We start from the raw sequence: 12752 nt of genomic DNA, 5'->3' as shown, positions 1-12752 counted from the left end.
GGTCCCAGCTTGGGAGGTCTGGAGGGAGCAGGAAGATGGAAAGCTCTAGACACCCAGTCCCTCCCCAGCTCTCTGGGACATGGCTTGGCCCAGCCTCCACATCTGGCAACAGAAACTTGAGCCTCAAGCCTGTCATCTTCATAAGACAACAACTCTGTCTCCAAAACACTTTCCCATATGTTTGCTTCCAGCCCTGAGAAGATGGGTGGGGCAGGATTATTAACCCCAATTTGCAATAGAGAAATGCAGCTCTAATCTGAGATTTGGGAGGTAGATTCTGGGAGCAGAAGCTAGTGATAAAGTGGAAGGTGGGAACAGAGGCAAGACTGACTATAGAAAGGCTAAACCTGGAAGAGCTGGGGGAGGAGGCAAGCAGGGAAAAGCCCCCTGCAGAGCCTTGGCACCCCAATTCCTTGGATGCCAGTGATAATGAGGACATCGGCTAACATTTATTGAACATTTAATATATGCAATGTTCTGACCTAAGGACAGAACATTCATTATCTCATTTATTCCTTACAACAAACCTGTGCTGTTGTCGTTCCTGTTTTTTAAATGAGGAAACTGGTTGATGGGCCCTGTCCTTTCCAACCCAGGGAGGAATTGGGCACCTCCACTGCCAAGCCAGTGGATTAGAGCAGCGCCCTGGCTTGGCACTGTTTCCCCAGGATGATCAGGGTGAGAGGGATGAGAGAGACAGAGATGGATGAAAGAGCGGGATGGGGACGGGTGTGGAAGGGAGGGCAGGCCACTGGGACTCTGGGAAATGGGCTCCCAGAACTTGCTTCTGAACGTCAGATGGATTCCTGAGGGAGCCCTGCTCAGCTCACAGTCCTAACTCAACACCCTAGCAGGGTCTCAGAGCTCACAGTTTGGGATGTTTCAGGTCAAGTGGCAAAAGGATGATATGGACAACAACCTTAACTTCTTCTCTGTGTCATCTGATGGCAGGATCGTGTCTTGGACACTTGTGAAGGTGCCTATTTCCCAGAAAGGGTTATACAGGGGTGGATGGGGAATGGGGGGAGCTGAATGCAAAAGGGACCCCCCAACCCTGCTGATCCAGACCAGTCCATGTGTCCTTCCCATCCCTCTGTGCCTGCAGAGCGAGTTGGTTCACACAGATGTCATCAAGCTGAAGGTGGAGGGCAGCACCAAGGAAGGTCAAGATGGCCTACAGCTGCACACAGTGGGTAGGAGCCCCAGCTCACTCACCTCCAGGCCTGTCCGCAACACTCAGGCCCTGTGAGGGTCAGTGATGATAGCCCTCCCCAGGACTGAGCACTCCCTCCTCCTCTTGTACTAGAGGAAAGCCTGGTCTTCTCTGCCCAGCCCTTGGCTGTTTGCAGACCCTCCCTGTTTATGCAGATCAGGTGCTGTTATGTAGATCAAACCCTGTTTATGCAGATCGGGCCCCTGTTTACCCAGATCCTGTCCCTGTTTACTCAATTCCTACCCTGTTTATGCAGACTATATCCCTGTTTGCACAGACCACGTCCCTGTTTGCAGACCCTGTCCCTGTTTACCCCGAGCCTGTTTAACTCAATCCCTACCTTGTTTACCCAGGCCCCATTCCTGTCTGCAGAAGCCCTGGCCCTTTGCAGAGTCCCAACTGCCTGGGACAAGCAGCAGGCCAGAGGGCTGGTTTCTGTTTGCCTGGCTGGCCCCATCCCTCACAGGGGCTGGGCTCAGGCTGTTCCAAGGGCCTGCCGTGGAGGGGAGGTGTGGGAAGCCTCCTGCCCAGAACCCTGCTAAAGCTGCTCCCTCTTCTCCCAAGGCTGTGGCACTGCCTTTGACTTCCACAAAGAAATCGACGACATGTTTCTAGTGGGCACAGAGGAGGGAAAAATCTACAAGGTGAGGCAGTGTGGCCCCTATGCCAGCTCCTTATGGGGCAGCTTAGACTGAGTACCCTGCAAGCTTATTGTTCTCAACAAACCTATTCTGACAGATATTAGTGCTCATCAGTTCTAGAAGGCTTTTGGTGGGAGAGAATGTATTTCTTGAGCTGTTTGGGTGGCAGGAAGAGGGGCTCTGACTGCAAGAAACGGGATGAAGAATCTAGAGGGTGACTTTGGCCCGGCCCAGCGTCTTTCTTTCTGGGTGCTCCCTCCCTTCCTAGTAGTGGAGTGGGTGGATTTGGGAGTCGGGTTTAGGAGCATTGGAACATTCTGGAAAGATTACCTGGAGTAGATCTGAACTTGAGCTGCGCTTTGAAGGCTAAGAAACAGGAAGATTTATCTCTGAATATCTGGCGCATCCCATCGGCAAGGTAGAGCTTTATGGCCAGTTTCTGCAAGGTCTCAGTGTTAGTGGGTGAACACCCTGATGTTCTCCATCCATCCAGAAATAGCTCTACTGAAAGCTTTTCTTAGGCTCAGAGACTCAGAACGTTAATTACAGGCAGCCTCCCGGGAGTCCCTGAGGCCCAGCCAGAGCTGGTCTGAATGCAAAAGAGGTCCCCACCCCCCTCCATCTCTCCCAAAGGTGGCCCAAAAGAGGCTGGAGGGAAGAAAATGAGTCAGTCATGCTCCTCCTGGTGTAAGCGGGGAGGGAGCATGCTGGTCAGGGCCAGCAACCGAATGGGAAAAGAGTGAGATTGTGATTTGCTCCTGGCTCTGCACCTGCTCGTACCTGGGTAAAGTGGGAGGTTCATCATTGTTGCTAGGATTCTGTCTGTGGGCTTCGGGTGGGCCCAGGGCTCTGTCTGTCTGTCCACAGGCCTTGGCCTGGACACAGTCTAGGCCACACCTCACCGAGGACCCCCAGACCTACTCTGCCTTGGCTCCGAGAGAAAGGGCCCTTTCCACCTGGCTTAGAATCCTCTGGGCCGACTACAGCACTTTCCCTCAGGAAGTCTCCCCTGCCTACCCCAAACTCCAGCCTCTTGAACCCCTCTCTGGGTGTGTTGTGGGTGAGAGGAGCAGCCAGCAGTTTGGCCCCAGCTCAGCAGTGACAGTGATGTGGGGTGAGGACAGCAGACTCCGGAGTCTCAGGTTCTGATCCTCCAGGGCACCGAGGAAGTGGTGGCTGGGGACCTTCTCTCATTCCTGACACCGATCCCTCCCCACCCTCCATCCCCACCCCACAGTGCTCCAAATCCTACTCCAGCCAATTCCTCGACACCTATGATGCCCACAACATGGCAGTGGATGCTGTGTCCTGGAACCCTTACCACACCAAGGTCTTCATGTCCTGCAGCTCTGACTGGACAGTGAAGATCTGGGACCACACCATCAAGTGAGGGGCCTGCCCCTGGCCCTGCCCTCCCTCAGGCCCAGCCATGACTGGAGCGGGCTGGAGCCTGTGGGCTCTGGTACTGTGAGCCCTGTGTGTCATGAACTTTCCACCCCTCTACCACTGCAGGACCCCAATGTTCATCTATGACCTAAATTCAGCCGTAGGCGATGTGGCCTGGGCACCATACTCTTCTACTGTGTTTGCAGCTGTCACCACCAATGGGAAGGTGAGTGCCCCCTTCCTGAACCTGTTGAGCCACTACTGGAGATAGAATGCGGTACTTCACGGTGACCCTCGTGGAGAGCCCACTGTGTGCCCAGGTGAGGTAGGGGAAGATGGGATATAAGGACTGTGTATTCTCAAGGGCCAGGCCACCCAGGGCCCTGTCAAAAGAGGAACTGTTCATCCTATGAGGCCTCAAGGATGCCTTTTTGGGGCTGTTCATCTTGAAAGAGCGTTCTGGGATATTAGACACCCGGAGGAGCAGTCATCTTCTCTGAGGCCCCTGGGAGGAGGGGGAGCTACAGGGTGGCAGGCACCAGCTGATGTAAGGGAAAACTCATGAGTCCCATTTTATCTGTGATTGAAACAGTGTCTAAGAGGTGGTGAAGTCCCCATCCCTGGACATGTGAAAGTTGAGTCTGAGAAGAGGAGATGGGAGGGGTCTGTTCAACACTGAGAATTGGTGAAAGCTCAGCAAAACACATTTTGTAAGAAAATTCTTAGGTACAAACCCATTTTCCTTATGGACTTTGATATAAACAGAGAAACACCTACCCAAGGAAAGAATATAGTGATTAAAGAATCACGCTAAAGTCAGTCATCTATTTGCTGAACAGATGTTTATTTACTAAGGGCCAACGATGGCGCCCAGCTCGAGGCCAGGGCCTGGTGATTCAGCTCCCTGCTCTCATAGAGTTTATATTCTACTGAAGGGAGAGAGACAAAAAGCAACAACAAAATTCCTGTAGTGTTAGTGCTAGACCAAGATTAAAAGAGGATGAGGTGTGCACACAACTGTTGGTAGCAGCATTATTCCTAATGGCCAAGTAGTGATACAACCCAAATGCCCATCAACTGATGAATGAATAAACAAAATGTGGTATATCCGAAAAGGTTATTATTCAACAATAACAAGGAATGAAGTACTTGATACATGCTACAACATGGATGAACTTTGAAAACGTGCTCAGTGTAAGAATCCAATCACAAAAGAGCACACATTATATTGTTCTATTTATATTTTTCTAAATAGGCAAATCTTTAGAGACAAAAAGTAGATTTGTGGTTGCCTAGGACCAAGTGGGTTGGGAGAAAATGGGAAATGACTGCTAATGGGTACAAGGGTTCTTTTTGGGGTGATGAAAATGTTCTAAAATTGGTTGTGATGATGGTTGCATAACTGAATATACTAAAAACCAAGACTTGTATCCTTAGTGAATTATATCTCAATAAAGCTGTGGTATTTAAAAAAGAAAGAGAGTGATGTAAAAAAAAAGGACTGAGTGGTCTCTTAGATAGAGTGATCAGGGACAGCTTCCTTGAAGAGGTGATATTCAAGCTGAGAGCTGAATGACAGAGAAAAAGCTAGCCATGTGAAGATTGGGGGTGGGGTAGGGGAGGCGGGTATTCCACAAACAGGAATAGCTAGTGCAAACACCCTGGGGTAAGAATGAGCTTGAGGAGTTTAAGGAACAGGTAGGCAAGTGTGGCTGGGGTCTAGTAAGCAAAGGGTCTGAGAGAGCATGAGAAATAGAGAGTCTAGAATTAGGACACTGGATTTTACGTATAGTGCCGAGGGAGACTATTGGAGGATTTTAGATTTTTTTAAAGGTAAGTCTGGCTGCTGCATGGAGAATGGATTGTAGAAGGGCAAGAGTGGAAGCAGGGAAAGCAGTTAGGACACTGCCACAGTTGTCCAGGCAAGAGTTGCTAATCGTTTGGACTTAGGGCGTGGTAAAAATAAGAGCAAACATTTGTTGCACACTTATATGACAAGCACTATCTGAATACCTTACATATATTAACTGATATGAACCCTGGCTATGCTACTTACTAGCAAGTTAGCCTTAAGAACCTCTATCTTCTCATCTATAAAATGGAGATAATAATGGGACCTACCTGATAGAGTGACTGTGAGGATTATAATTAGGTTACAACCATGTAACATGCTTGCCCAGTCTAGTACATAGTAAGTGCTCAACAAATGGTAGCTGCTATTACTGTTAATTCTGCATAGACTTAAATTTTCTCCTAAACTTTTTATTTTCATTTCCTCAACCACAGGAAAAACATAAAGAGACACAAATCCCCTCGCCCACTGCCTCCAGCTCCAGTGTGCTTGGCTTATGTCCTGTTTCCCCAGAAAGTCCAGGGGGGGATTCCTCTGAGGTGAGCGACAAGGGCATCATTAACCCTGAGTGTGCTGACACCCACCTTTCCACAGACCCACGTGTTTGACCTGTCCATCAACAAGTACGAGGCCATCTGCAACCAGCCCGTGGTGGCCAGAAAGAAGAACAAGATCACCCATGTGCAGTTCAATCCCATCCACCCCATCATCATTGTGGGTGATGACCGTGGGCATGTCACTTGCCTCAAACTCTCGCCCAACTTGCGAAAGATGCCAAAGGTACGCTTGAGGAGTTTGGGCTGCTGCAAGTAGTCTCCAGGGTGGTGGGGGATGGGAGAAAGGAAAGAACCCGGGAGCAGCCCCCAGGTTTGTGGCTTGGGAATCCACAGACAGGGTGGTGTCATAGCCCAAATGAGGAGCATGGGAGAAGCAGGTTTGTGGGGAGACAATGAAATCAGATTGGACATCCTGAATCTGAGTTACCTGTGGAACTCCAGGTGGAGATATCCAGTAGCAGGTAACCATATGGGTCGGAAGCCTGGGGGAAGCACATGGGCACCATTGGCTTAGTGTAGACCAGGTCACCCAGGCAGGGGGCTCGAGGCTTAGTCACTGCTTCATTGGTTAGGCTTACATAGGGCTTCAGCTCCAATGGTCCCTGAGCTGGGAGCTATGGGTCCACACAGGGGAGAAGGAAATGATCCGTGAGGAGGGTAAGTAGGTCAGCAGCCAGGCAGTTCCTCCTTTTGAGCTCAGGTTCCTTTCTGGGATCTTTAATGATCTGGAGACCCTCCCCAGAGCCCAAGGGCTCCAAATACAGGTCATGGAGCGGAGCCCAGAGCTATGACCTCAAAGTCTAGATCCAGACTCCCGATTCAGACTTAACCCAGACCTTAGAATCCAGAGCCCAAGAACCCAACTTCAAAATCAGGAGCCCAGGGGCCGGCCGAGTGGTGCGTTGGTTAGGAGTTGGCTTGGGACGCCAGCTCTGAGCAGCAGGGCCCCAGTTCAGATCCCGCATGCAGGCCAGTGACGCTGCGCCCTCTACAGCTAAGATAGTGAACAACAGCTCGACCTGGAGCTGGGCTGCCGTGAGTTGCCGGCGACAGTGTGGGCTGCAGTGGGGCTGGCAGGCAGCGGGCGTGAGCTTTCGTGAGCCGCTGCGAGCCGCTGTGAGCGGCTGTCCAATGGCTGGTGCGTGACTGCCTCACCCGGGAAGAGCGCAATGATAACACCAACATGGGCCAGTGAAGTGATGTCCCCCACAACTAGACTGAAGAATAAAAAGGACAGCAATTTGTCTGTTTCCCTCCCCCAACTCCCCAATAAAATCTTAAAAAAAAAAAAATCAGGAGCCCAGGAACCCAGAACCCAGTCCTGCCCACTTGGGTGCTAAGAGAGGAAATGGAATTTGCTTTCTGCCAAATTCTGGGCCAGGATCAGAGCAGGGCCAGGGCTGGGCCAAATTGCCCTGATGACTGTACCTCATAGTTGCAGTTTGAGGCAAGAGCAAGGGCCTATCTCTTTCAACTACTGATACCTGCCCCTCTGCACCCCTACCAAGGCAGGGTCCACTGCACCATCCCTCCGGTGCGGGCCTGGTCTATTCCCTCCCATGGCCAGGAAGGCAGGGGCTGGAAGTTTGGCCAGGCCTGTAATTGTAGCCAGCTGGGGGAGGGGGTGGACTTACAATAGCTATAAATACTCAGAAGGCTGCTAAGCGCCTACAGCTGTGGCCCAGAGACTGTGGTGGGCTGGGGCTGGGGGTGGGGTGGGGTGGGGTGGGGTGGGGTGCAGTGGTCGGGTGTGGTCTGAAGCTCTTTGCTGAGCCCTGCGAGTTGGCCTTAAGGAGGGGGAAGGAGGCAGCACAATTTGTGGAACAGATAAAATCTGCTCTTCATTTAGTGAGGAGAGAGACCCAGGCTTGAGCTGGCACAGCTGGACAGTCCTGTGGGAGGGATGATGGTCACCCCCTGGGGTAGGGGTAACAGCCATCAATCATGCTGTGAGCGTTGTCAATCTGGGCTGGGGCCTGCCCTGCCCACTCTGACCCAGGGAGACAAGGATCTCCCACAGTCAGTCCCAACTCTCAGAGCAAGGGTCAGCCATGGCTGGGAGAGCTGGGCTCTGTGTATCTGATGACCTATATCTCTGAGGACCTGAGGACATGGGTACCTTGGGACCAGAAGACCTGAGCAGGTGACAGCTGGGAGCTGATACTTGGATAGATTGGAGGTTCCTATGAAATTGCCATCTGACCCTATCAGCAGCCAAGTGATTGGTGCAAATGAAGTCCCCTGGGCATCCCTCCTGGCTCTTCTCCTGGGGCCGCAGCCTCCCTGCCCTTCCTAAGAGGACTTGGCCACACAGGTCCAGCTCCCCATCCAGGAAGCTTCCCATGATTAGTGTCAGAGCCCAGCTTATCAAAGGTAAAGGACTGTCTTTCCCTAACTACTGTATAAATGGGAAACTGAATCTCAGAAAGGCAAGAGACTTGCCCAAAATCAGATAGGGGGTTAATGACAAAGCTGAAGCTACAAGCCGGGTCCCCTACCTCCCACGGGATGGGGTGAGGCTAAGAAGAGAGAACATGAGCTTAATTCGGGGGGAGAGTGGGGAGAAAAAAAGATATCTTTGTCCTCTGCCTTGAGAGTATAGAGGTGAACTGAATCGTGGCAAAGGCACTGGGCCCCAAGAGGAGGGGAGACAGATTTGGGAACAGGTGCAAGGGTCACACGAGGAGGAAATCTGAGCTCCACCTGGTGTCAGCAGCCGGGTTGGGGCCAGGAAGGGGGCTACTGGCCCTGCACTTTCTCCCACATCGCAGCCCAGGCCAGACCCAGGCTGGCTTCTCCACAGGCAAGGCTGGGGCAGGTGCCAGTGAGCAGTGGGCACAGGTGGCTGAGAAGGCGGGGGGTTCGGGAGCAGAGGGAGGGCAGGAAATGGCAGTTGCCCCAGCCTAGCCCACATCCCACTTCCTGGACAGAAGGGAGATGGGACTGGTGCTGGTCTGCCAAGGAGCTCTCAGGGCCTGTGAGTGACACGCACCCCAGTGTCCCAACTCTTTCTCAGGGCCCAGCTTACCTAAAGCATTAGAGTGCTCTGTAGGAGGGGGTGAGGGTCATAAACTCAGATCTGCTCTTCTGTGGGACTGTCCCAGCCAAGGACATCTAGAATCACATGGGCTATCTCATCTGCCCTCCTGGGTCTCCCAACTTCCTCTCCTACCCTGAGTATGTCTGACACAGCAGGCCTGACCCCAAATGTCACCCCACTCCTAAGCTGACCTAAAAATATTATGTTAGAGTACTAGGTGAGGGCACCTAAGGCTTTGTCCACACCCCGTTCCCTCTGCAAACACACAACCCTTAGCTCATTAGAACTCAGCCAGGGACCTTCCTGTGGGAAGGGTGGTCCTAACAGGCAAAGCCCTCACCTGTCCCCAGGGCTACAGCTCCCTCTGGCTTGAAAGGCTAGTTCCTCCAAGGATCAGTAGGCTGATACCTTTCCCCACTCCTCCCAGCATCAAGACTCTATGTCAATTGGAGGTTCAGAGCCAGAGCTGGATGCTTCTTGCAAGCCTCTGCCGGACCCTTGTGTCACCTGACCTGATTTGGGGAAAATCATGTGGGGGTGGGAGGAGGCAGAGATCTAGAATCTAATGGGCAGGGGAGGGCAGGGCGCAGCTGGGGTTGGCTGGGCAGAGGAGGTAGTGCTGGGACCCAGACAGAGGTGACCCATCCCTCACCATTTTTCCCCCATGTGTACTTTCCTTCTCCCCAGGAGAAGAAGGGGCAGGACGTGCAGAAGGGTCCAGCTGTGGAGATCGCAAAACTGGACAAACTGCTGAACCTGGTGAGGGAAGTGAAACCCAAGATCTGAAGGCCTGGCCTCAGTCCTGTCCCATTTCTTGAACCCAGTACTTGTAGCCCGTGACCCCGGTACTCAAGCCTAGCCTTAGCACCTAGAATGTGACCCCACTCCTGACCGGGTCCCAGCATCTGCCCTTATCACCCTACTTCAGCCATGGTCCCAGCACCTTGTCCCAGGACTTGGCCCTCAACCACCATTACCCACTCCTACTTTGCACAAATAAACCTGTGTCTGGAAGCCCACCTCCAACTTTAATTTTGCTACTGCAGGGCCATTAGGAAGAGGAGAAAATTTCAGGGTAGAGCCATAGTTCAATTTATTATCCAGCAAACAGTGGGAGGACCAGAGGAGGGGCCCAGCCTGGACACCCTCCCATTATTGCCATGGATTCCAGTTTGCTTCCCCAAACGAGAGGGCCTAGAGGCACTCGGCCTAGGGAGAGGGTGGACCCAGCCTCTGGCCCTTGGGATGAAGCAGAGTCCAGATGGCCCTGGCCCTAGCACCAACTCATGAACCCCAACCCCAGGCCTGTCTATCTAGGGCCACCAGCGCCCCTTTTTGAATCCAGGCTGGCTAGACTCTGGGCTGCTAGGTCCAGCTCCAGACAGGCTGGACTCTGAGTTCTGGACCACAGGCTGGCTGGACACTGAGATCCTGATTCCAGGCTCTGGGTGGAGTGGACTTAGGTCCCAGACTTCAGGCTAAGCCAAGGGCCTTCAGGGCTGCAGCAGGTAGCTGCCTTCATGGCTGGGTTTCTGGGGTGGGGGTGCCTTCTCAGGACAGGGGCCAGGGCTGGAGTTGGGACTGGATTCGGAGAGCGAGTCGATGTCAGCAGAGCGGGAATGGCAGGCCCAGCAGAGAATGACCCAGAGCAGCAGCAGCAAGAAGCCTACGAGGCCATTGCAGACGATGGCGATGAGAGCCCCCTGGGAGATGGCTGCCCCCATGACAGGCAGCACCCTTAGACCAGCGCAGACAGCAGGGTTGACAGCGAGGCTGACTCAATGGCAAGGCCCATGCCGAGGTGGGGCTCCGGTCTAGTCGGCCTTCCAAGGAGGCTGTCCTGTCCACACACTCAGTGATTCCTGGGAATGGAGATATCCACCTGTAGTCCTGAGCCTGTGGGGGAGGGCGATACAGAGTAAAGGAAAGGGTGGTGAAGAGAAGGGATGGGGTGCGGCCTAGGAGGAAAGGAGTAGAGAGCTCCCTCCCACATCTCTGGCCTCCCTGGCAGAGAACTTTGGGTCCCAAAAGGCCCAAATACTCCACAGAGCCAGCACTTCCATGCTCAGGCCTGGATCTGGGCACTGGGAGTGGGGTGTAGCCACAGTGGGGGAGCAACCTATATCTCCTTCTCCTTAGAACAGGTGGGCATGGTGTAACCCTGCCCACCAAGCTTCCAGCCCTCCAAAGCACTCTGCGAGTGGGTAGGGCCAAGGTTGCCGGAGGCCTCAGAGGACAGAGATTGTGACCAGCTTCATTCAGTGTGGCCTGGGCACCTCCCCCCCTCAGGACTCCAGCCAGCCAGGCAGCCCAGGAGACCTCCAGAGGCGCCAGCTCACACAGAGGGAACTTTGTGGAAGCCCTGGCAGGCATGTGTGGGTCTGTGTATCCCAGGCTAAGTACCTACGTGCGTCTCTCTCTGTGGGACTCTCTCTCCAGGTCAGGTGTGTGTCTGTCTCTTATTCTGTCTCTCCGTTCCCTTTCCTGGACGTGTGCCTCTGCCTCTGTATACCCACCTGTGTTTGTGTAGCTGTCTGTCCCTGTGTGTGTCCCCATCTCTGAGTGTCTGGGCGTCTCTTGTGTGTCTCTCTCTACCAGTCTGTCTCTTTGTGTATCTCTGTATCCATCTCTGCGTCTTACTCCCTGTCTCTGTGTGTATGGGTCTCTAGTGTCTCTCCTTTTCTCTTTCTTCATAGCTGTGTGTCCCTCTGTCCCTGTGGACATGTCTCTCTCCCCTTCTCCGTGGGGGTCTGTCTCTGTCGTTCTCTGCGTCTCTTTTGTGTTTCTGTCTTTGTGTCTGTCTTTCAGCCCGGCGACTGTGTCTCTGTGGATCTATGTGTCTTTATCTCCATCTCTGGGTCTCGGTTCCCAGTCCCCCGTGCCTGTGGGGGTAGGGCCCCCTTACCTGAGTTGAGCCCGGTGCGCGCCCGCGGGAGGGTCCAGGCAGTGGGATGCTGGGCGCCGACTGAGACTCAGGAGCCTGTGGGCAGGGGGCGGCAGGAGACGGGCAGGGGTTGATGTCCCCTCCCCCAGCCCTCCCCCTCGGCCGCGCAGCCTGTGCCGGCCGCTCCCGCCGCGGCGCGACCGGGGCGGCCTCTGCCGCGGGCGGTCTGCGGCGAGCCGGCACCTCCTCCCCCTGGGGCGGCGCCTCCTCCGCGGCCCCGGGCCGCTCGCTCGCTCGCTCGCTCGCTCGGCGGCCCGGGCGTGGGGTTCGGCTGGGCTCGGTTGCGTTCGGCTGGGCTCGGCTGGGCTCGGCCAGGCTCGGCGGGCAGCAAAAACAGCGAAAAGCCCCTCCTCCTGGGAGGCCGGCAGTCGGCGGCCAATGGGGGGCGGAGCCATCCCCACGCCGTTGCCGTCATTGAATTGGCTGGCCGCTCCAAGCTCCCGTGCAATTGGTCGTGCGTTGGGGTGCGGACTGGACCGCCCCTTGTGCAGGACGAGGGGCGGGAGCGGGAGGAGGGCTGAAGGGGTTATTCTGTCTTGATCCTTATACAAGGAGAGCGGGGCGGAGGGAGGCCCACCTATTTGTAGCGATTTCTCACACCTTCCACACCTGGAAGAGCTGCACGCCCAGCATCCTAGAAAAGCCAAAGCCTCTATACACCCATATCCGAGGAGGCCACCCCTCCATATCTGGGAGAGGTCTCTGTCCCTGTCATCTGGAGGAAGCCTCTACATCCCCACACCTGGGAGGCGATGGAACCTCCTCATCTTGAAAGCTCCTTATACTCTCTCTTTCAGTCCCACCTGGGTGTTGACTCTGCATCCCCACTCCAGAGTATCTATAGCTGGCTCCACATTCCCTGACCCCAGGAGGTGTGAGCAGCTTTGCCAACACAAGTTCTTTGGAAACATTTACAGAGTTCCGAAACATTTACAGAGTTCCCACCCAATATTGGTCACAGTTTGTGCTTTGCTCTGCTGTGAGGTAACCTAGGACAAAGAAGAATGTCCTGAGGGATGGCTCAGCCCTGGCTGGAATAGGACCAGGCATGACTGCAGCCTAGAAGCTCCTGACTCTCTCCATCCTAGAAGCTCTCCTAAGGAAGATCAGCTTGGTCAG

The 12752-nt window shown here is 54.1% G+C and overlaps 2 protein-coding genes across 7 annotated transcripts in view; one reads left to right on the top strand and one right to left on the bottom strand.

The window, feature by feature from the left end:
• DNAI1 (dynein axonemal intermediate chain 1) overlaps window positions 1-11584 on the top strand; it is a 60916-nt gene extending 49332 nt beyond the window's left edge. Inside the window, exons 14-21 of one of the 5 annotated variants that reach the window (XM_019624443.1) lie at window positions 887-976; window positions 1106-1193; window positions 1778-1857; window positions 3092-3240; window positions 3367-3466; window positions 5687-5872; window positions 9377-9448; window positions 10834-11584. In XM_019624443.1, coding sequence (XP_019479988.1) covers window positions 887-976; window positions 1106-1193; window positions 1778-1857; window positions 3092-3240; window positions 3367-3466; window positions 5687-5872; window positions 9377-9448; window positions 10834-10848 — 780 coding nt within the window. In that variant the 3' untranslated portion in view covers window positions 10849-11584. Of the gene's footprint in view, window positions 1-886; window positions 977-1105; window positions 1194-1777; window positions 1858-2853; window positions 2997-3091; window positions 3241-3366; window positions 3467-5686; window positions 5873-9376; window positions 9709-10828 lie in introns of those variants that run through there. The other 4 variants (XM_019624441.1, XM_019624442.1, XM_019624444.1 and 1 more) reach the window with 4 other exon arrangements.
• On the bottom strand, window positions 9765-12043 carry ENHO (energy homeostasis associated). 2 transcript variants are annotated; one of them, XM_019624447.1, is made up of 2 exons: window positions 11595-11845; window positions 9765-10585 (listed from the first exon to the last, which is right to left on the bottom strand). In XM_019624447.1, the coding sequence occupies exon 2, from the start codon at window positions 10411-10413 to the stop codon at window positions 10183-10185; it is 231 nt and encodes a 76-aa protein (XP_019479992.1). In that variant the 5' UTR covers window positions 10414-10585; window positions 11595-11845; the 3' UTR covers window positions 9765-10182. The 2 variants fall into 2 exon arrangements, with proteins under 2 accessions (XP_019479992.1, XP_019479991.1); XM_019624446.1 differs by having other exon boundaries at window positions 9766-10585; window positions 11595-12043.
• Between the last annotated feature and the right edge of the window lie 709 nt (window positions 12044-12752).

The sequence above is a fragment of the Hipposideros armiger genome, unplaced genomic scaffold (assembly GCF_001890085.2).
Source record: "Hipposideros armiger isolate ML-2016 unplaced genomic scaffold, ASM189008v1 scaffold_591, whole genome shotgun sequence".
Lineage (NCBI taxonomy): Eukaryota > Metazoa > Chordata > Mammalia > Chiroptera > Hipposideridae > Hipposideros > Hipposideros armiger.
The sequence above is the reverse complement of the archived record's forward strand: the minus strand, read 5'-3'. Positions and strand labels throughout refer to the sequence as shown.